We start from the raw sequence: 24114 nt of genomic DNA on the forward strand, positions 1-24114 counted from the left end.
CAGACAGACTGTCGAATGACAGAGACTATTGCTTTAAAATTACTTTAATTTTGTTACTGCCAAGGATGAAAATAATACAGAATGTTTGGCTGTGGGCTTCAGTACCCAGAAAGACAGAACTGCATTCTTCAGAGTTCCTTTCCCTCTTGAATCTCTAATATTGGGGGGGGGGGGGGGGGGGGGGTCATTTAACAATGATCTCTATGTTATGGGAAACACAGCACTGATCAGGAAAATGCACAAAGCAAAAGCATAATTGCCCCAGTCTGCAATAAATGTGAAGAACGTGAAATCTCTGCAAGATGTACAAAGTCTGTGCAAGAGGGACAGAGTCTTTGAGAGGTAAGATAAAGATTAACCCAAGTGATATGAGGAAAAAGTGTCCCGGTAAATGTACTGTACATGCTCCTCGTGCTACACTATGTGAGCAAACACATAGTATATGGTCTGAAATATATATGACCTCCAGGAGGTCTGGCTCTTCATGGTGACTTGACTGCCGACATCAGCAACAGAATGAATTATGTGTGCTGAAACTCATACTGAAACTAAACTGAAACTCAAGCCCAACTGAAAGGTTTCCAGCATACGGGCTTTGACCTTGGAGCAAGTTGATGTGGGATCTGTGGATTCCTTCTGAAGCAGCAGTCCAGTGTTGTAGTGCAGTGTGTGATGCTAGACTGCATGTCACACCTGTAGAAGGTGACGGGCAGCGGTTGTCTTCTCCTGGGGACGTAGACACTATTTCGTGGTGTTAATGGACCATGATGGATCATGGCTCATGTGGATTACAGAAATCTAAGCTGCCTCCGTCGTCTCGCTGATGATGCCAACATGGTGGTTGTGTTTCAGTCTGATCTTTTCTTCTGTTTTGTTTGATTCGAGAGCAAACGGATGTTGACATTGTGCTCACATTCAGGTTCCCCACCTCTCCCATGTAAACAAACAAACAAACAACAGGTTTTCTCATGTGACTTTCCAGATCACATATAAATTTCTAATATTAACATTTCATACTGATGGAATATTACACTCAGATGTAACATTTAACTTTTGGGTGCATTTAGACCTTACTTCAGCACTGATAATGGTGATATATACAGAACTGTGTAATTGTGACCGTACATCAGCACTGATAATGGTGATATATACAGAACTGTGTAATTGTGACGGCTTCAGCAAGTTGTGTTTCCCACAGTGGTCAGATGGAACAGCTCACATGGCTTCCTACTGTGATGTCATGGCAAAGCCATGTGACCAGACACATGACTGACCAGACCACAATATTTGACCCACGAACAATGGAAAGACAGACTTGCTGTTTTCTTAAGTCCAGTTTATGTTTAATCATTTTTTCTGTCAGAAAGAGCTGAAGGCACGTAATAGCAATCAGGGCCTGCTTGGAAATTAACTGCCGTACGAACTCCTTTTCAAAATAATAACACACCATACTGTGTTTGTGTGTGTGGGGGGGGTTGGGGGGGGGGGGGGGTTATGGAGTCCGTGTGGATCTGTGTGTGTGTTTGCAAGAGAATGATACAGCACTTACTAACTGACCACTGACATTCCGGTACATTTCCAGAGAAACTCCTGTACATAATCTTTGCACATATTCATTCACTGCTAAATTCTGCATGCAGGCAGTTACCATGTGAGCAGAAGCACATGTTTGTGATTACGTCCAACACGTATCCAAACTGTTCACAATGACTTATGAAAATCAGATATTGTCCTCTGGAGGCCTCTAGAGAAAACTTGGAGAGCTGGGAGAATTGTGCGCAAGTGAGGCTCAGAGGACAAGCCAGACCTGTCCTGTAGGTCATTAAGGGACGATCTTCAATCTCCACATTTATCAAAGGTTTGTGGGAAAAGAAATGATAAAAATCTCCTGAGTCGCTAAAGCGAGCTGCATGGTTGTGCAGAGGCATGTGGGTATGTATATGGCCAGGAATGAACAGGACCTACTGCGTGAGGATTCTGAATAAGGCATATGATTGATGATGTAACATGCATTGATCAGCGTTTGATTTGTTTAGCCTGCCTTTGGGGACAATTTGGAGTTCTGGGCAACGGTTGAGCAACCTGAAATCCAAGTACAGGAGGATGAATTCTTTCTGGCCAATAGGATTCTATCTCTTCACTGACCGCTCCGCCCTTTCCTGATCTCACAAGTCCACAACCAGTGCTGTAGGAGGTTGGAGAACTGAGTTCTATCATCATATGAACCTGGGCAGGTTTGAACAAGTAATATGTTAGTGGTTGATTTCTGTCAGGAATAGTCATAGACAATCGACAATTCTGTGAATGTGACCTCATCAAAAATTCATACAGAGAGATGTTCAGAGAGATGGTGCTGGATACTGTGTGTGGCCCGACCTCACTATAAAAGTGTTCCTACGGGTGCACAGCGTGTCGGGTAAACCTACCTTGGGCTCCTGTGAGATTATGTGACAGAGGAAGCGAAGTTCCAGTTTCTTTCCTAAAGGCCCCTGAAACCTGATCAATGTATGGTAAGATTAAGATATCTTAAGGTATGTTTAATCAAACAGAGTGGTGACCCTAATAACACAGTTCTGGTGTGGATACAACTCTTTATTCTGATATTTCTAACTCTAGATCCTTTTAGCCATCAGGTGTTTCCCTGAGCTGTCAGATTCAAGGAGCTCCCTTATAATCCCTTATAATAAAGGAAATAAAACGTCTGAGCTAATTGGTCCAGGTGTGACAGCGGAGTTTACTGTTGCTTTGTTCTGGGTGTACCGAAGAGTCATGATTGAAATCGGCAGGAGGACGGATCAGAATCCCAGCAGGCACTGTGGCCTAAGGCCGTACTGGTCCTGGAGTGCATGGAGCATAGGGACTTCGGACCATCCCTGCACTGTCCTGTCCGGTCCTGCGCAGTCTGGTCCTGACACCAATCAGGAATATTCACTAAATTTGACCCACAGAAATGCAGTTAGGTGTAGCTTCCCCTTGTTTGTTTGTTTGTTTACACTCAGCTGTTTTCAAACCATATACAATATACTGTAGATAGTCACTCATTCACTAATGGAGAAGCCATCAAACAATACCATGCTGCTCCAGTAAAGGCTGGAGCTCAAATCTCCTTAGATACTAACATTAACTCCTAATATCTCCTTAGATACTAACATTAACTCCTAACATCTCCTTAGATACTAATGTTAACTCCTAACATCTCCTTAGACACTAATGTTAACTCCCAACATATCCTTAGACACTAACGTTAACTCATAACATCTCCTTAGATACTAATGTTAACTCCTAACATCTCCTTAGATATTAAAGTTAACTCCTTAGATTTAACATTAACGTTAAATGTGAGCCTCCTACTGTTAAAGGTCCTGTTGAGAACACAAAATAAGTTGTAGATTTACGTATACCCATAACCAAGGACAAAGGTGATACTCTATTAATTTCAATAGCATTTTTATTGGGGCTCAAAACAGAACATATGGATGGCTTCAATAACAGCTAAAGCCTCATCCTCAAGAAAAGACACTCTGTGTCACTTTTTCACTGGACAGAAGAACAGATACTTCTATAGTTCCAGTATATATTATTATAAATAGTATTCTTTATAAAAACAAGACTTTGTTTATTTATTTATTTAGTTTAGTTGGAATTGTTTACTTTATCAGTATTAAATATGAAAATCTGTGATGCTCTGTTAATGACCTTTTAATAATTTATTCAGAATGCATTAGTTCAAAAAGTTTTTTTACTTCAAGAGTATTTCATATAAATCAGGAAATGAGGAAACATTATATAAAATTATTAGCAAACGTTTCCCGTCATGTTATTTTGATCTTTTTTAAGATCACAACTGCTCTGACGTTTTGACCATTTTCTTTTTGCGTTGTAATTACACAAAATAATAACATATTTGTTAATTAATTGCTTTTTACTTGCTTTTAATGAGCTTGTCACATGTACCGTTTGGCATTCATTTAGTATATTTAAAGGGAAAACAATATGGAGCATAATTTTGCCTACAAAGAAGGTTATTTAAACAGACTGGTAGCCTCGCAGACAACAAGTCTCAGGTGCAGGTAATGAGGACCAAAGATCAATCAGGGGAGAGGACCAATCAGGAACGGGGAGGGGCGGGGAGGGGGCGGAATGGAGCCTCCGAGCTAGGGCGGAGACTTTGTGAATAATTACCATAATATCAATAATATAAACAACAACAATAGTAATAATAAAAAATAAAAAATAATAGATGCATCTTTATAGCTTGCATGCCACGGCCCACCTCTTTCACCTACGACATCTGGAGGAGTTAATAAGTGAACAGAGGAGGGGCGTTGTGGCCCGAAGGGAGCGTGTCGGACCTTTTAAACGGAGTGAGTCAAGGAGCAGGAGTCCTTCTGCTCACCTCGGCGAACCGGCACCGTGAAGAATTATCAGAGGTAGAAATGGGTCGCTACACCGGCCACACGTGTCGCCTCATCTTTATGTTGGTGATCACCGTGATCTTCTTCATCGCTGAGATCGTGGCGGGGTACATGGGCAACTCCATAGCGCTCGTCTCCGACGCCTTTAACATGCTCTCCGACATCATCTCGCTGTGCGTCGGCCTCACCTCGGCCCGCATCTCTCGCCGGGCCGGTTCGGGTCGCTTCACGTACGGGTACGTCCGGGCCGAGGTGGTCGGCGCTCTGGCCAACGCGGTGTTCCTGGCCGCGCTCTGCTTCTCCGTCTCCATGGAGTCGCTCAGAAGACTCGGCCGCCCGGAGCCCATCGACGACCCGCTGCTGGTTCTGATCGTGGGGGCCCTCGGTCTGGCCGTTAACGTGATTGGACTTTTGATCTTCCAGGACTGCCGGTCTTGTTGCGGGAAGAAAGCGGTGTCTTCTGATGGAAGCCATGGGAAAGTGGCCGTGAACGGGGAAGCAGGTGCTCTTATTTTGCAACAGTTGCTGTTCTTTTCGCTTCCAAACACGTGATGGACTTAACTCTGGGGGAAAAGTGATTTTCTTTAAATGTTAGAGCAATATTTAGTGCTTGCGCGTTTTCATGTTGCTTTTTAACCTTTTGTTTTCACCTTGGGAGTAAAGAGTGAGTCAGCGGTTTTTTTTTATTTCCAGTTCGATATAGAAATTGGTCTCGCATCCATAATGAATTAGGATCGCTTTAGAACTGCGACATAAAGTGCTTATAGTTGCTTATAGACTTTATATAACATACACATCGACAGTATAAGGCGGAGGATAGTCTATCTACTTATACTTTTGAACGCTCAGGTGTTTAAAGAGACAGTAAATAAATAATGTAAGAAATCTCAAGAGACCAAGGAAATAAAAAGCGGGAAACATCAGATTTTTAAATGTGTAATTTTGAATATATTCTTAAATAACATGTGAATAACACATTAAAGTATTTTACAGGTAGGGTAAACAATCCATACATTTTTATTACACCTGTAAGTTCTTTATATGATATACATAACTGTGCAGTCACACAATATAACGGTGTGTAAAGTAATCCGTTTCTGAAAGTAACTTCAACTTGTCCGTATGGTCCTCCGCAGTCAAATGGTTCTTAAATCTGGCGGCGCGCGCGGCTAGCAGCAAGCGCGCTCAGCACTCTCGTCTTCTATCCGTCCGCAGGCGCTCGAGCCCAACCGGCTGATTCTGAACCAATGGAAAAGAATCAGCAGCAAGGCCAACCGCTCAACATAAGAGGTACGCGCTCTGCGTTCAGCACGTGCCCAGCAGCCACAAAAACAAAGAGAAAAGCTCCGTACAAGCCTCAAGCAACCTGATAGCCTGGTCCACGCTCTGTGTTCGGACTATCGCGTGTCTGCTCTGATTGTTTACACACCCTCACCGTATTTTCCTCTCACGTCCAGGTGTGTTGCTCCACGTGCTGAATGATGCACTGGGCTCTGTGGTGGTGGTGGTGGCCTCCACTTTGTTTTACGTGTGGCCCCTGGGCCCCGACGCCCCCTGTAACTGGCAGTGCTACGTCGACCCCAGCCTGACGCTCATCATGGTGGCCATCATCATGTCTACAGCCGCCCCTCTGGTGAAGGAGACCACCAGCGTACTAATGCAGATGAGCCCGTCACACCTGCCTCTCACCGACGTTGGTCAGTAGGACGGCTTATGTTTATTAAATCTTGTCCCGATTCAAGGATTTTGATGTTTTCTTTTTTGTAAGGGTTTGCATGGTACAGTTGAGGCAAGTGAATTATTTTTATAGTTAAAGTCAAACCTTTAACTATAAAACACCCTCTCATGCAAAACTCGTTTATATTATTAACTTAATTCTACATTTTTCCTTCTCCCTTGTTCTTTCTAAAAAATTTGCTGTCTATACCCTCTTTGTCTCTTGTCTTTCCATCTCTCTCCTCTCTCCATCTTTCCCTCTTTTCTCTCGTTTATTCCCATAGTGCATAGTGTGGGTCAGCTGCCTGGGGTCGTCAGTATCCATGAGGTCCACGTTTGGGAGCTGGTGAAGGATCGCAATATTGCCACCTTGCACGTGAACATCAGCTCTGAGCTCCAGGAGTCGCCCTGCGACATCAAGACCCTCCACGCGCAGATCCGTGAGGTGTTCCACAAGGCCGAGGTGCACAGTCTCACCGTCCAGATGGAGTTCGAGCAGGCCGACCAGGAGGGGAACCTCTGTGGAGTCCCTTGTGTGTCCCCTGACTGTCGGAAGAACTCCTGCTGCCCGGGTGATCCAAAAGAGAGAGAGATGGAAAAGGAACGTAAAGGAAAGTTGCCCCACTCTTCTGCTGGGGTGTCTGTTAGCATGGAGGGTGTTGAGAACCTCCTGGGAGAACACAAAGAGACTGAGGAGAAAATCTCTCAAAGCACCATGTTTTAAGCCATGGAGGACTGGTCTTTCTCAGAGCAGGACCTGACGTGTCCCTTGACTAAAGTCAGATTCAACAGGAAGAATCTCCTCCGATTCTTCTCACCTTTTAGCCAAGGTATATGGCTGGTGTGTCTCTGAGAAACCGATCCAAAGATTACCCACCATGCATCTCAGGGAGAGTAGAGGAGCCCTCCACGACTGCTGTGTTTATTAACTTGTTGTGCTTTTACTGTGATCTTCCCTGGACTTTGTGTGGTTAAGCTTTAAGCAACTTCAGTCTGTCCCTGGACTCAGATGGCCTTGCTGCTCGTAAGCAGTGCTGACAAAGCTGGAGATATGCCTGTGTTTATCTAACGCAATCCACAGGACAACAATGAGGACAATAATAACATAATCCCATGGTGCTGTGTATTTATGATTAATTATTACTGTACTAAACATTATGAAGCATAGCAAAAAGGATTTTAGTTGAAACATTTGGCTGTTCAACCTCACTGAGGGATTACTACTATGGTACTAGATTTAGGTTTAATAGATAACGTTAACAATAAGGGATTACTACCACAGTACTAGATTTGGGTTTACCAGATCATGTTAAAAGTGAGAGATTACAGTCACAGTACTGTACTGGGTTTATGTTCCTCTGGTTGCACTCATGCAGGATTATATTTAGGATTATTGTCGGTGTCATTTTAGAATGTAAAACTTTCCACTTAGTAGTATTTATTTTTTTAAGTCAGAATGAATTTGTATCAAACTTCTAATCTTATTTAATCTAATAATTAATTTTATGCCTATACAGTTTGGTTTGTTTGACGCAATGCAATCAGTTTGAATATTTCTCATAGTGGTTTGTGACATGAGAATGTAATATAAATATCAGTGCACTTTCCGTTTCTGTGCTGTAGCACAATAAGGCAGACACAAAACGTTCAAGCGCAGAAAGTGCATGTTTTACTGATGCAATGGATTCACAATTAAAATGACCGCGAAACACCAAATATTTACCCTTCTGCAGACGTTGAGTTGAGTGGACGTGCAGTGCATTTCACGGCCTTCGCGTTTCGGGATGTTGCCAGTAACCGGTGGCAGAAACGCGCAGGTCTTCAGCTAAACTTGAAAAACCTTAAAAGTGCGTAAAACGGATGCGCGCGATGCAATGCGCCACGAGCCCACGCGGCTCACAGCCTCACGAGCCTTTGGAGCGCGTTAAGGCCCATTTAAAGTTTAAAAAGTGAGCATTTATTCTATTCCTGCTGCTAAAACCTGTGTGTCTGATTTAAGTGCTGTTTTAGCATGTGGTTGAACAAATTTCACACGGTTGGCTACCATTTGAGATGGTAGCGCTTTGAACATTATGATGATAAAATATGTGTTTGTAATGTCGTGAATGCTTACGCTCGGAGTTACTTTAATGATTCATTGTGGTTATTTTCAAATGAACGTTTAATGATATTTTATATAATGATTACATTCAATAGACTATAATGGCTCTTGTGCGTTGACTTATTTCTGCCCTCTAACCTTACATAAACACCCGAAGATCCAGGTGTGGTGAGCTAAAAATGTATCTTGCATATTATCTCTGATTATTTAACAGTCAAATTCACACAGCGTGTTATTGCGCGTTATGAATAAGACACACAACAGTTAAGCTGTTTATAATGTAGGACACACGGACAGTTAGAGATCTTCTCGTTTATTTAAACGTCAATCGTAATTATAACAAAACTACCTTTCACACATTCTATATCAGCCAGACTGGTGCTTTAACGACACCACAGGTAAAAATGTAAAAAAAAAAAAAAAATTTCAGTTGTTTTTGAAATTGCAGTTGGTATGAAACACAGTGTCAGTAAGTAAACGTACTTTCTCGTTATGAAGACATTATCCGGCACTTATCAGTCCTGCTTTAAGCAGAAATGCCAATTTAAATAACTCGGGAGAGGATTAGTGGCCTTACCAAGTGTGCAAATCAAGGGGCACTGAACATTCACATACTGAACTGAATTCTCCTCAAAAAGCAGGTTTACCGTCCAGACCTCAGCAGAAGGTCTGAAAGAATCTCGTCTTAGTGAACGTGTGGATGTCAAGGGCTGTCCTACCTAACCCTTCCAGATGGTGGCAGTATATCTTCTGAGTGAGTGGTTTGAGGGTCACAGCTCCAAGCTTTACCATGGGAACGACCTTGGTGTTACCCTCTTGGTGTTGACTTCTGTTGCAGGCATAAGGTTTTCAAGACGGCGCATTAAATATGTTTGTGTTAAGCGCCTGACTGCACCAGCATCCTTACTATTGTACTGAAGGATCTCCCCAAATATGGTGGGATGTCAGAGCATATGGAGCAGTGAACCATGATTATTTTCGAGGTGGCTGCGTTAACAGCTGCAAACTCTGCATCATCATGACGTAACAGGGGGTCATGAGCTCTAAAGTGTGCTTCTTCATATCTGGCCAGCAGATCCACTCTCAGGGCAGCAGGACACAGGAGCCCCTGATGCACACATAACACCCGCTGATGTCCCGGCTGTGTCGAGATGGTTCACCACCTGATACTGTTGGACCAGAAGTGCTTCTATGGTCAGTAAATAAGTCAGTAAGTTTTTTTATTGTCAGTACTGCAGTACATACAAGACACACAGAGGACTGGAACTGTGATCCCATCCAGTTCAGGTGCAGCAGCAAACACTGAATATTAAATAAAACTATACAATAAACAAATAAATACACTAAATAGACTATGACATTAAATAAAGTTAACTACTGTAACCAATTTGAAATTATACAAAAGTAAATACAGTGTAATCCAGTAAAGTGGCGTATATGCTAACATGGATCAAAATCTTATCAGAACATAAGAAGAGTATGACCATTAAACATGAATAATGATGTGAGTTGGAGACATTATATAGGCTGGGAGAGTTCATGAATTGCGTAACCAGATCTTGTAAACCAGATTGTATAAAGTCAACGAGTGCAAACTCAGTTCTCAAAGACACAGTCCGAAGTCACAGGATCCTGAGTTATTGATTTGTGAATTATTGAAGGTCAAAGGTGGTAGAGAAGGAAGTGAGTTCAGAGAGTTCATCATCTCAACAGCCTGCTGGATGAAGCAGCTCTATGGTCTGCTGGTCCTCTGGTCTGCTGGTCCTTCAATCTGCTGGTCCTCTGATCTGCTGGTCCTCCGATCTGCTGGTCCTGGCCCAGAAACTCTGCAGTAGATGAAGCAGCTTGATGCACCTCACTCCCTATAATAATGATTATAATAAAAATGAAGGACGAGTCACTACGGGTCACAATAACATAAATGATGAAGCTCACAACAAAGAGCAGATCCTGAGGTCAGTGACCACCAGAGAGAAGGTGACCTGTACCAGCAAGAAGAGCAGCTCCTAGGTGTACTGGCAGCTCAGATGCATATCGACTTTTAGATGACAAACGTACAGTAATGTCATTTGAAAATATTTACTCAGATATGAATCTATAATTACGATATCACTTTAATTTGGCTGAGACAGCACAGAATGCCTTTCTTACTGTGCTAAAACAGGTTTATATATATATATATATATATATATATATATATATATATATATATATATATATATATATATATATATATATATATACTGGGTATTAATAGTAAGTCACTGAATTAAAGTGTCAGCTCAGTGCTGTAATGTAAATATGTTAGAATTAACCATTATGTCACATATAATAAAAAAGCTACATGGTATTTTCACTTTTTATTATTATTCTTCATATTATTACACTTGCACAGACTCCCCCAAGTATCACCAGTGTAAAACAAGTCAGAATCTCCAGGTAACTACAGGCAGTAGATTCACTTCAAGATCACTCATTTTAAGGAGATTCGTCATTTAAGTAGTAAAACAGAGCCTAAGGAAAAAATCATATTAGGCTAATGTCAGTTCTGGGTTTGCCTTATTGAAAAGGTGCCGCCAAAAATACACAATTTACACGCATGGATGGGGTGTGTTTTTCTCTTTGTACACTAGATGGCAGCAATAGACAGTGATTTGTAGAGCACTGTTTAATTCCCCATATTTCCACTTGGAAAATTATTATTAGAAATGTGTTGAGCACAAGCACGTTACATTCTGTAATGAACATAAACCTATTATAAGTCAAACCATAGTTTGCTTGACAGAAATGTAAAGCAATTCCTTCTCTATATCTACATTTTGACAAAATAAAATCTACCTAGTGCATTTAGGTGTAGCCTCCAGGAAATTGTAACTGCTGCTCTTAAATGTTAAATTGGAAGATGTATAAAGTTCACACTAGTGATATAATGTGAATATAAGTTAAGTAGGGCATCTAAGTAGAAGCATGCAACGGTGATTACCTCATCTCAAACTTGTCATGTGACCTTGAGCATCAATTACAGCTCGACAACAACATCTCATCCTGTTCACAAGTCGACTTATTGTCTGCTGAGTCATCTCACTCTTCTAGAAGGTCCCTCAGGTCATTGAGGTTCTAGAGCTCAGAGTTAAGAGCCTCTACACAGCAACTCAGATGATCCTGCTGGTTTTCTATGTCATTCATGTCTGGAGAAAGTGCAGGTCCTTCCATTTGAGGAACCCCAGTCTCCAGCAGCCGTTACCTAATGATGTGACCTCCATGAGCTGGAGCATTGTTGTCCATGAAGATGAAATATGGCCTGTGTTGCACATGCAGAGGCACAATGACTGGATTAATTATGTTATTCAAGCAGGATGGGATTGACACTGTACCATTCACAAAGTGTAGAGCAGTTCTGTACTGACTGACACTCTGTGACACTAAGCTCAGTGGCCACTTCCGTCTGAGAACATCCTGTTTGAGGCTTCACAACGGTGAGGTGCTGTTGATCAGTTGTTAGGTGTCGCCATGGTCTCATGATGCCAAATGTGAAGGACTGTTTGAAATACCAATACTAACAGAACCAGGAAACATATCGGTTGATTCGTGCTCCCCCCCCAACTATGTAATAACCTTCCAGAATGTGTCCAGGACTCTGAAACAGTGTCAACCTTTAAGTGGATGGAAGTGTAGTGGGTGGATGCCAATGCCTCAGGATGCTCCCGAGTCCGTTACACCTTCTGGTTCTGCCCTTTTAGTTAGACTGTAATAATTTAACGCCGGAGTTCCTGCCACATATGATCCCATACAGAGTTAATTTTCCCTCTTTTCTTTTTCCAAATGGTTGCCCGCCTACCTGAGAAATACTGAGACAAGGAGAGATGAGCCTTTCCTGAGATCCATCCTGGGTTGTGACCTGAATAACCAGCTGTAGATGAAGGATCAACCCGCCGCCCTTGGACTCAGACACTTGTAAAGCTGCTTTATGACAACAACTGTTGTAAAAAGCGCTATCTATATATACACACACACACACACACACACACACACACACATTTTGATTTATTGATTGACATCAAGTTCACCTGTGAAGTTTAGGTTCATCCAGAAATTACACTCGATATATATATATATATATATATATATATATATATATATATATATATTTATATACACACACTTATTCAATTGTATTGGAAAGGTTTTCCCCAGAAAATCAGCACAGGTTGTACCAAAATTCATCATCAGCTGTGTAAGCAAAGCACTTTGTGTGTGTGTGTGTGTGTGTGTGTGTATATATATATATATATATATATATATATATATATATATATATATATATTGCACACACACAGATTCTAGGGAAACAGGACAGGATGTTTTTCACATACCGCACCAGAAGACCCAACACACTCCATCACCTCTCCACACTCACATCCAACGTTCACGACACAAATGCACAGGCACACACACATTTACCCAAGTGTGCCTCAGTGCTTTAGGTTAGTACATGGGGACGTGTGTGTTTCTTCATTGTTCACCATGACACTCCTGTGTAGGGGTCAGCATAGTTAGCATTAGCTATCGGTTCCTCTCAGCTAGAGGATCCGAGCCAGGCCAGAAGTCCATGGAGACGTGTGTAGAAACACTGCGTCACGTCTACAGCTGTGTTTAATGAAGCAGTCCCGCTGAAGCAGGCAGAAACATGTCTGTCCCTTGTGGCGGTGCTGGGGCGGGTGTGGACAGCACACACCAGGGTCCCGGAGCTGCACACACTGATACAGCTGTGATCTTCTCAAAGTCATCCTGCTGTCTCTCTCTCACCTCCACCCGTACGGCTCTGGTGACACCCCACCCACACATGCAGACACACCCCACCAACACACACACACCCCACCCACACCCACACAGACATACACAACCCACACATGCAGCCACACCCTACCCACATCCACACACGCAGACACACCCCACCAACACACACACCCTACCCACATCCACACACGCAAACACACTCCACCCATACACAGACATACCCCACCCACACACACCCTACCCACATCCACACACACCCTACCCACATCCACACACACAAACACACCCCACCCACAGACATACCCCACACCCACACCCTACCCACATGCAGCCCACCCACATCCAGCCACACCCTACCCACATCCACACACGCAAACACACCCCACCCACAGACATACCCCACACACACACCCTACCCACATCCACACACGCAAACACACCCCACCCACACCCACACATGCAGACAGTACAGCCTGCTTTGCATTGCCATCACATCGCATTATGTTACCACGCAACCGGGGAGTCACCATTAGTTGTCACGGCAACTCGGCCTCACCTTCAAACGTCTCATCCTGCCAGTTCTCAATGGTCGGTGTGCTTCACCGAAGGCAGACATGCCCTCAACACACACACACACACACACACACACAGAAGCAGAAACAACAGGACAGGAGACTGTAAAGGCAGACATGTTTATTACAGCATCAACCTCATTCGTTTAACAGTGTGGTACAGAAGAATGTGACTTCTAATGAAGTTTACCTGAGGATAGCGACAGCAGTGCGAGCGAGAACGAGACAAAAACGAGACAGTGGGAGAGAAGGAGACACAGCAGGAGAGTGTAGCAGTGAAGCGTACAGGTGTCAGGCCCAATATCCCTCCTCCATTAGTGCCTGATCCAGCCTCGCCTACAGCTCAGCAGGAGGAGGGGTCGCACTGCACCTGGCAACACGACGGGCAGCTAGCAGGGCTACTCTACATGTGTGCGTAGGAGAGGATCCCTAAAAACAGTCCTGTGTGCTCTCGCTCCGAGGGAAACGGAGAGCTGAGAACGAGAGAGATGAAAAGAAAAAGGGAAGAGGAAAAGGACAGGAGAAAGAGACGGGAGGATCAAGGAGGAAAACAGCAGGGGCGTGGCATCTGAAAGACACGCCCCCCTCCCAGCAGCCACAGATCCCAGACCACCGCATCCCACTGCAGACTGGGAACAGGGGCGTGCGGAGAGAATAAGGCTGCTGCAGACGGGCGCCAACACGTGGCCACCACCTTCGTTACCTCGACGACGTTCCAGCTGCTTCGTGCTAGGCCATTCATATTTTCTTCTGCGATACTCAGAAGCACTGTTTCACTTAACGAGATGATAAGGACGATTACTTGAAGTGTTTTTTTTTATTGAATTTGCCAAGGTTAAAGGCAAAAACTGCAAAATGTTCATATCCTCTACAGTCATGTTGCTTTCTGGATAAAAATACAAAGCTTTTTTTAAAGATTTTACAGAGAACAAATGTTGTGGGATGACGTGTAATGTCTGCCAGGTCAGTGTCCTTCCAGCTGAGCACATGGACACTCCGCGTCTGTCCGTGTGGGTTGGCTCCGCCCAAAAGACGATCTGCGGACCGCCCCCGGCAACAAGCCGGTGCTCGACGACCATCGTCCATCATCCTGCTTCTGTTCTTCTGCTCACAGTGGACGAGGTGTGCAGGAGTCTCTCGCCCGTTGTTGTAGAGATATTTCTAAGTGCTTATTTGTTTACGTTTGTTTTTGGCCTCGTTACAGTGATGTTTGTAGCTACATTGGAGGTCTAAGGAACAGCGTGAGGATAAATAGAGGCTGGTTCAGCTACCACTGTGTTCCACATTCACACCACATGAACAGAGAGGGAGGAGCTTACAGTAAAAACCTTATTAAAAAGACTTTAAAAAAAGGCTACGGCAATGATCAACTGCATCACAACAAATAAGATGACAAAGAAACAAAGAAATGTAAATAAAAATAAAACAAGAAGCCACTGGGTGAATACAGGTCCGCAGGTCAAACCCAGTACACACACACACACTCGTACACACACACACACACGTACACACACACACACACACACACACACACACACACACACACACACTCGTACACACACACACACTCGTACACACACACACACTCGTACACACACACACACTCGTACACACACACACACTCGTACACACACACACACTCGTACACACACACACACTCGTACACACACACACACTCGTACACACACACACACTCGTACACACACACACACTCGTACACACACACACACTCGTACACACACACACACTCGTACACACACACACTCGTACACATACACACACACACTCGTACACATACACACACACACTCGTACACATACACACACACACTCGTGTACACACACACCCCCTCACATCCACATACATGCACAGTGATGGCTATAGGACGGTATATTTGAGCTCTGTCCAGCAAAGAAGGTCAAGTCCTTCGCTTCTCCTCCACTTTCAAGCTGTGTGTGTGTGTGCGTGTGTGTGTGAGTGTGTATTAGAGTGTGTGTACTAGTGTATTAGAGTGTGTGTGTGTGTGTGTGTATATTAGTGTGTGTAGCACCGGGGCAGCTGGGAAACTCCCAGAGAGCCACAAGGAGAAGCAAGCAGCATGAAGGCAGCAGTGCTGGGTTTGCAGTGTGCAGTTCACCCTCCACACCAGCAGGGGGCCCCACTGTCTGCTTCTGCTGCCCGTCTGTTCCACCTTTGCCTGCCCCCACCATCGTCTCCTCTCACTCCTCCTTTGTGCTGGCTCCGTCCCTCGCCCCGCCCCTCCAGTACCGATGGCACGCCAGCTCGATCAGCTCCAGGCCGCCCATCGCCCTCTGCTGAATCAGGAAGAACACCACCATGAACAGGAAGTAGTAGCGCACGGGGGCCCAGAGCCAGACGCCGGCGACGCTCAGGGCGATGAAGGCGGTCCAGTAGCACAGCGAGGCGGCTTTGACCAGCGCCACGCGCCACTCGCTCTTGCAGGGCGGCACGCGGGCCTCCGGGGCGGCGAAGGCGGGCGGCCGGGCGGCGTAGAAGGTCCGCAGGCGCTGCTCCTTCTCGGCCCAGCGCTGCCGGCACCACTCCTGCAGGAGGTCCGGCTCGGTGGGCAGCGAGTCGGCCGCGAAGCGCCGCACGTGGAAGTGGATCTCGCGCGGGAACGCGCCGGACAGCAGGTGGCGCTCCGTCTGGGGGATGTTCTTCGGGTAGGCCACCGTGATGTCGTGGACCGCGTCCAGATTGTCACCTGCATAGAGAAGAGCGCTTTGATGCATCACTATGGCAACGCAGAGAGCTCGAACCACACGTTTGGTTGATTGAAGAGGTTTGTGGAGGAGTCACGTGTGTTCAGAGAGGCAGGCTGACAACGTCTAGTTCAACGCAGCAGAAGGGGCTTCACAACAGGACACGCATTCAACACCAGTCAACACACACCAGTGGATATTTCTGACACCCAAGTGTATAGTGCACAAATATAGCACAATCACCAAGCACATAAATATGCACCCCACACCCACACACACACACATCACCCACATAAAGGAGGAGTACCAGGCATAGAGTTGAGCATGACTAATTTAATGGATGACACATTCCTGAGGCCTGTGTTCTCTCTCTCTCTCTCCCCCTCTCTCTCTCTCCCTCTCCCTCTACCACACACACACACACACACACACACACACACACACACACACACACACACACACACACACACAGGAGCTTAGTAGTCATCAGCTCTTGGAATATGGTTTAATATGGGTGACGTCAGTGAGGCAGACACACCTGTTTAGTGGTGTATTAATATCATTCACAACCGTCTGCTTCTGAGGCTGGAAACAGTGCCAGGTTTACCTCATTACAGCGTGTGTGTGTGTACACAGAACACGGAGCTTCACTCAGTAGACAGTTAACACTGGCTGGATTAGCGCAATATTTGGGGTTTTACAGGAGTGAAATGTGCTCAGTGTTGTCCAGGCGAGGACCAACCTGCAGCTTTAACCACTACAGGGGAGGCAACCCTGACCCAACACCAGCCCAGGCTTTACCCAACACCGACCCAGGCTTTACCCAACACCGACCCAACACCAGGTCATGAGAAAAAACAGTGGGAGAGCTCATTAAATCCATTTACAAAATCACTGCATGGAAAACCAGAATTGTATAATCCAGGTTCAGATAGTAAAAGTCCTCGCCAGGATTTTGCTCAGGCTTCCTGGATTGTGTTGATTCCACTAATTTTACCTGGATTGCACTAATTAGAAATCTAGCAAGCTTGAGCAAAATCCTGGTGAGGACTTTTACTTTCTGAACCTGGATTATACAACTCTGTGGAAAACCCTACAATAATGTTAAAAATGTAAAAACAAGATCCCTCTGTGAATCAACTAACAGAATAAGCAACCCGGGCCACATGCGACCTCTGACCTTTCCGGAGGATGTCCACGATGAAGGTGAAGCCGGTGGTGCGTGGGTGGAGGACGTACTCGTACCGCGGGAGGCCGTTCTCCTCTGCAAACTTGTGGCTCCGGGCCCGAGTGTTGTCTGCAGGGAACAGAACACGTTCACAAAGAGCCCAGAGACACGTTTAAGTCTCTCTTAATCGCTTCTTATTCTTACATCAGGCTCCAATATCCCCAGCTACACCCGCTACACCTGCTCCACCCGGACTCGCATGTGCAGCTCAGACGGTGGAGAAGTCCTGGTGATCCCAAGATTTCTCCACACAGATTTTCTTCTGACCTGCTCAGTGTGGATCTGGACCCAGACGTTTCTGAAGCTGCTTTTGGTCAACGCATGTTGTATGAGGCCGAATATGAAGACATTTGACCAATAATAAACCCTGTGGAGGATGTTAATTCAGTTACGAGGCTTCAATTAACCCTTTACATGCAGAGGGTCTGTAGCTCCTGTGCAACAGAATGACATCAGCTACATGTAACGCTCAGCTTAACGATCTGCAAGTGGTGTAGCAGATGCCTTTAGATGTAGCAGCAATCAGCTCTGGGAGATCTGACAGTTACCTCCTTTGAAGAGGTCAGGGGTGTGTGTGTGTGTGTGTGTGTGTCTCACCAGTAAGGTCGGTTCCTTCAGGGAACAGGAGCAGTTGTAGCGGCTCCCTGATGTCACAGAAGTACTCCAGCATCTCCGCCATGTGGCTCTGATCCTGCTCCCACTTCCGCTGGATAAAGATGAACGCAGCCACCTGCATCGCCCATCCTGAACACGCAGGCACGCACACACACATCAGGAGACCCTTGTAGGAGCTACTGGACTTCAAAAGGTGTGCAGACGATGGTGTACAAAAGGTCCAGTGGTGCGAGCGTGACCCACCGAAGCCCGGCACGGCCTTGAGGGCGGCCTTCAGGCACACCTTCTCCAGACGCAGGTAGCTGTACCTCAGGAGGCAGCACCACAGGAACATCCAGTCCAGACGCGTGCGGTGGTTCATTATGATCACGCTGCGCTCGCCGGGAATGAAGCCATCGCCCGTGATGGCCACCTTCACGCCGAACACCACCTCCAACAGGGCCTGGGGGAGGGAGAGAGAGAGGGAGGAAGAGTGAGAGAGAGGGTGTCAATACTGTTCACTTAATCTTGACTTCATTCGTTTAAGGTAATTATTATGTTCATTCCAATAAAAGTGGTGGTGGTGGGGGGGGGGGGGGGTTGTTTTTATTGAAACATGAAAGTTAATGTGCTAGAGGTATTCAGTCGACAGAGAGAGAGAGAGAGAGAGATTAACATGTTATTCTGTAAATAATTGAAGTGTCAAAGCACTGAACTAGAACATGTTGACGTGAGCGAGAGGGAAATCGTGCAAGACAGATAGACAGATTTAGAGAGATAGACATATGCGTGAAAGAGAGAGAGAACCTGATAGAGGCAGAGATAGACAGATGTACAGGATAGATACAAGAGAGACACATGAGAAAAAATGCATAAGAGAGAGAGGTGCACGAGAGAGAGAGATGGGGAGAAAATCCACAAGAAAGAGAGAGATAGACAGAGACAGAGTTAGACACACACACAGAGAGAGAGAGAGAGAGAGAGAGAGAGAGAGAGAGAGAGAGAGAGAGAGAGAGAGAGAGAGAGAGAGAGAGAGAGAGAGAGAGAGAGAGAGAGAGAGAGAGAGAGAAGCCTCATTCAGCACTTGCGTCAGTGCCGGGCTCTTTCTGCTGCTTTTACACCCCACAAGGTCAGACTCAAACTCATCCTATTAGTGCAGTCAAGTCACGAGCCGGATGAGACTAGCAGGCGGAATTCCGTACAGTCTCTCAGGATGCTACCGCGTTCCTGAGCAGCCACGCTGTGTGTGTGTGTGTGTGTGTACGCACCACAGGCAGCGTGAGCCAGGTGGCCACGATGCGGTCGGTCAGCCAGCGGTACCAGGCGGGCGAGAGCAGCATGAGGGGCAGCACGGGGCCCAGCATGAAGATACTGCCAAAGAAACTGCCCAGGAACAGGGTGAGCACAAAATACAGGCCCCGCACAGACACCGCAGCCATGTCTGAGAGAGGGAGGGAGAGAGGGAGAGGGAGAGAGGGAGAGAGAGAGGGGAGGGAGGGAGAGAATGTGTGTTACAGGTTAACACATGTCCACACGTACATCCTGACCACGCCTGCTCACTGAAAGGCCTCCAGCGTTCATCTAAAACACGCTTAACACGTCGAGCAGCAGCGGCCAAAAACAAAGGAAGCGTTTGAACATCAAGGCTACGCTTGACACCTGTCTACCGATCACAGCGTCAATGATCATTTACACCCCAGTCAAAACACACACACACACACACACACACACACACACACACACACACACACACACACACACACACACACACACACACACACACACACACACACACACACACACACACACACACACACACGATTACTAGGGGTCTGTGGTGTACACATGCCCAGAGCGGTGGGCAGCCCTAGCCCGGCGCCCGGGGAGCAGTTGGGGTTAGGTGCCTTGCTCAAGGGCACCTCAGTCATGGCCTCAGGTCTGGGAATCGAACCCACGACCCTCCGGCCACAGGATCGGATCCCTAATCACCAGACCATGACTGGGAAGAGGCTCCCCTTCTCTGTCTGGAGTCCCATCTATCCTTCAGCAGATTTAACCCATCTTCCGGCTTCCGGCCAACCCCACGCAATAGTGAAAGTTGTGGCAAATCGTGGTGACCTTGACCAGAGTAATAAGTGGAGGAGGGTCTGGCTGGAGAGGTTGGAGCAATTTGGAAAAGTCTTCAGGGTGAATCGATACATGGAACGTATGGGACGCCGGTGCCAATGACCAGAAGCAGAACGTTCCAAACAACCGATTTAGTTACACACACGACCTTTAAAGTCAGAACTCTTAGCTAGAGGTTCACGGTCCAGCACCAAATTTGCTCTCATGACCGGCACTGCAGAGGTAAAAAAAAAAAAAGCCCAGCGCACAATACACAACCAGGCAGAAGACGAGGCCCTCTCTCTGAATCCCAAAACACCTGCACCGGGTCAAGGGGAGCTTCAGAACACTGATGAATCAGGCTACTTTTACGCACTCGCTGCATTCTGGTCCCGCCCTCGTGTTTCCGCTGAGTCATGACTCAGCACTCTGAGGACAGGTGGGGTTATTACAGAATCACGCGCCCATTTCCTCCTGACGGTGGAAAATATGAAATTTAAGAGGGCGAAATATGATGACTTGGCAAAAAAAAAAAGTCTAGACACGTTCTAATGCACGGGACAGTGAGTCCATGTGTGTTCACACACACTCACATACACACACTCCTTCAAGGCCCCCGGTCAGTGGTAAGTGGCGTGTCAGTGGAATTATGGTGTTTTTGTTAAGTCTGCATGAGGTCAGGGGAAAAACACAAGACTTTCCATTATAATAATTTCACGTCTCGATGGAAACTTGGTGCGGCTGATTCCCGGATCAAGCACAGATTGGCCAAGATCCCACTGGGTTCAGCAGACTGCAGAGTCATCGATCCTGCATCTAACTGGGCCAATACTGCTGCTCACGTGACCATCACAGCCAGCGTGAACCCAGAACACCAGCGGCCCCACGGCACAAAGCCCCACCTGTCTCTCGCTGCTGCACGCGGTCTCCTGCGTGCTCAGTCTGGGCTGAGAATCACAGAGCTTCAGGCTCAGGACCCTGTAGGACCATCACGTAGGACCTGTAGGACCATCACATAGGACCTGTAGGACCATCACATAGGACCCTGTAGGACCTGTAGGACCTTGTAGGACCATCACGTAGGACCTGTAGGACCATCACATAGGACCCTGTAGGACCTTGTAGGACCATCACGTAGGACCTGTAGGACCATCACATAGGACCTGTAGGACCATCACATAGGACCTGTAGGACCTTGTAGGACCATCACGTAGGACCTGTCTAGGAGCTGCCTATTCTGTAACTTGCTGAGGAACAGCGGAAAGAAAAAAGACTTTGACCCTTAGTTCAGATGTACACACACACACGATCGCAGAGTTAATTAGTGTCTGCGCTGATGTGAGTGTGTCGCGGGACCAGTGGAAACTCTGCTTTGATTACTTTTTTCCACTGTGCTGAATGAGAACAATATCTAAAGCCCGAGCTGTAGGAGGGGGAGGATCACTGTCCAAAGATCTGCGCGTTACTCCGGCACGCCGAACGCTTAACGATTACACAAGCCTGTGTCTCACACTGAAGCAGGACTGAAGCAGGACAGGAAACACTTCCCGCTTTTTAGAGGTCAGACTCCAGCCATGGGGACAGTACTGACTTAGTGATTTTCAATTCAGTAGTTGTAGAATTAAACCTATAAGATTAGGACAATACATATGGACAGGTGGAAAGGCTCGGTCCTGCTGAAACATGGGCTTTGACCTCCCTAACAGAAAGACGTCCCTGCGATCGACCTTCACCACCTTGCTGAGTGACCACAGGGGGACGGGCGGGGGGACAGGGGAACGGGCGTCCTGACGGCAAGGTCAAGAATGCTGGAGGACAATCATTTAGGAAACATATTCCACCAGAGTTAAAGCCGGCTGAGATTTGAGTGTGCAGAATTGACAATGCGGTGTTTCATTTCGCTGATGGAGCTGTAAGCTGGGTGCTAGGGTGGATTTTCTCCAGCAGGGAAGACAGGAGGGAAAACGCATTAGGTGCGGGAAGATTTAGAGAATTACAGCTCCTGAACGACGTGGGGGGTTGATGCCAGCTCTGGTCATGGATCCTGAGGAGCATATCGTGATCAATTCGGATCACGTGATCAGCCGGTCTATACACCTGTCTGCCTATCACAGCATCAACCAATAATGTGAAGGACAAGGTCATCCAGGTTCACAACTGCCCGTTCACCAGATGAATCCGACTTGAATAGATGAAGTCATTAGAACCGCGTAATCTGGGAGATGATCCAAAAGACCGAACAGATAACTCCATAAACCACGCCACGCTGACACCAACCCTAGCACATGTTCCCTGGAGACAGCGTCGCCCGGGCAGATCCAGTTCCAGTGCCACACCTAACCACAGATGAGGGCCAGGCAGCCATTACAAGGTGGATGAGCTCTGAGCAGAACCCATGAGGGATGAACAGAGAGAGGAAAGTGCGTGCGAGGAAACCACAACACCTGGGACTGTGTACTTAGCATTATGGGATTATCAGGGTTATAAAAGTATTGAACAGCCAGCCTATTTTCCATTCAGTTAATCTGTTAATGAGGAGAATTATCATATCTGCTCTTGCGCCTGAGGATAATGTGCAGAAGTCCCTGGAGGGGGGGGGGAGGCTACTACACCTACAGGGCCTGTCGGAGCTAGCTGGCTAGGACTCGTGTCCGCCAGTTGTGTGCTATAGCTAGCTGTAGAACTAGTGACCGACACCGAACATGTACCGAACACCTCCAAATCTCGACGTTGGTGAAGTCACCGGCAGTCCAAGACGCCGCGGTTTACGTAGCACACAACGGAAGCTAGGTGGCTAACATAACCTAGCCGGCTAGCTAGCGCGCGAGCCTACGGCTCATTCCTGAGGTAACATTTACGTGGCCGCCAACGTCGCCGCGGACCGTTTCTTACTCACTCTTCAGTACTCGGTGGTCGCGACGGGGGAGGGGGGTCCGAGTTTCCCGGTTAGCCGCCCGCTAACATCAGCTAGCCGGCTAGCTAGCCGCCACTGCTAACAGGGTCCACCACTAGCGAAGCGCGATAACGAGCAGGTCCAAAAACATCCTTCCGCGAGGGGCACGGACGCTGTTTACTCCAGACAAAAAGAACCAGCCCGCCCAACCCCTCTTTCCCGAGGCAGTTGGCTAACCAGGATACTTCAGGACACGTCCTGTACTCGCCGAGGACGTAGAAAGACAGGACTCGCGCGCGCGCTGGGTGTTTGGCGCGCGCTGGTCGCCATGGTGTTCCGCGTTCTCTTAACTCGAATGAGCGCTCAACTCCGTTTGAGTTGTTTGGCAGTCAGCAGGGGCCGCCGTTTGGTGCGTCTAATAACCTGTTTGCCAGAGTCGAAAATGTTTCTTATACGTACTCTGCTGTTTCTGCACGAAAAAGTTATTTAACACATAACCTGTCATTTACATTGTACAGTTTGTAGCTTTTTAATTCAATCTCCCGTGTAATCATATTCAGTAGTTTGTTTTCGGTGCATGATAACGCCTTTACGATTGATATACATGCTGGATGGGCTAGGGACGTTTTTTAATAACACTGAGCAAATATATTATTGCTCTTGCTGAAGTTAACTTTTCACTGACTCACCCTGAACCTCAGTCTGAAAGTGCCTGTATAACTGACATCTATGAGTTATTATAAAGCTCCCTATAAGGGTAATGGAAAAACGGACAGCTCAACAAATAAACCCTTTTTAATAGGGGCCAATCCTGCCATCACATTATCTCAGCTCTAAAGGATGTCTGTGTGTCCGTGTGTGTGTGTGTGTGTGTGTGTGTGTGGGGGGGGGGGGGGGAGGGGGGAGTGGGGGGCACTCTTAGACACAAGACTTTCCATGATCTGGTCTCTATGGCATGTGCTTTATCTG

General features: G+C 46.5%; 2 protein-coding genes across 3 annotated transcripts; one reads left to right on the plus strand and one right to left on the minus strand.

The window, feature by feature from the left end:
* Positions 1–4354: 4354 nt before the first annotated feature.
* On the plus strand, positions 4355–9988 carry slc30a10 (solute carrier family 30 member 10). Of its 2 annotated transcripts, XR_013123105.1 has the most exons (6): positions 4355–4917; positions 5631–5705; positions 5873–6112; positions 6416–8080; positions 9308–9426; positions 9894–9988. XR_013123105.1 is itself a non-coding variant. In XM_076985780.1 (4 exons), the coding sequence occupies exons 1-4, from the start codon at positions 4437–4439 to the stop codon at positions 6853–6855; spliced, it is 1236 nt and encodes a 411-aa protein (XP_076841895.1). In that variant the 5' UTR covers positions 4355–4436; the 3' UTR covers positions 6856–8305. The 2 variants fall into 2 exon arrangements, 1 of the variants encoding a protein (XP_076841895.1); XM_076985780.1 differs by lacking the exons at positions 9308–9426; positions 9894–9988 and having other exon boundaries at positions 6416–8305.
* Positions 9989–13705: 3717 nt separating this feature from the next.
* Positions 13706–23529, minus strand: lclat1 (lysocardiolipin acyltransferase 1). The gene is made up of 6 exons (XM_076985656.1): positions 23149–23529; positions 19415–19587; positions 18411–18609; positions 18150–18296; positions 17505–17621; positions 13706–16326 (listed from the first exon to the last, which is right to left on the minus strand). The coding sequence occupies exons 2-6, from the start codon at positions 19583–19585 to the stop codon at positions 15821–15823; spliced, it is 1140 nt and encodes a 379-aa protein (XP_076841771.1). The 5' UTR covers positions 19586–19587; positions 23149–23529; the 3' UTR covers positions 13706–15820.
* Positions 23530–24114: the final 585 nt, after the last annotated feature.

This window comes from Brachyhypopomus gauderio, unplaced genomic scaffold, assembly GCF_052324685.1.
Source record: "Brachyhypopomus gauderio isolate BG-103 unplaced genomic scaffold, BGAUD_0.2 sc43, whole genome shotgun sequence".
In the NCBI taxonomy this organism is placed as follows: Eukaryota; Metazoa; Chordata; class Actinopteri; order Gymnotiformes; family Hypopomidae; genus Brachyhypopomus; species Brachyhypopomus gauderio.

Bases quoted from the DNA above. Each gene is read 5' to 3' on its own strand.
- slc30a10 (XM_076985780.1), top strand. From the start codon at position 4,437: ATGGGTCGCTACACCGGCCACACGTGTCGCCTCATCTTTATGTTGGTG. The intron at 4,918-5,630 runs GTGCTCTTATTT...ATCCGTCCGCAG, and splicing joins GGCCGTGAACGGGGAAGCAG to GCGCTCGAGCCCAACCGGCT. The intron at 5,706-5,872 runs GTACGCGCTCTG...TCTCACGTCCAG, and splicing joins CCAACCGCTCAACATAAGAG to GTGTGTTGCTCCACGTGCTG.
- lclat1 (XM_076985656.1), bottom strand. From the start codon at position 19,585: ATGGCTGCGGTGTCTGTGCGGGGCCTGTATTTTGTGCTCACCCTGTTC. The intron at 18,610-19,414 runs GTGCGTACACAC...TCCCTCCCCCAG, and splicing joins CCTGGCTCACGCTGCCTGTG to GCCCTGTTGGAGGTGGTGTT. The intron at 18,297-18,410 runs GTGGGTCACGCT...CTGCGTGTTCAG, and splicing joins CAAGGCCGTGCCGGGCTTCG to GATGGGCGATGCAGGTGGCT.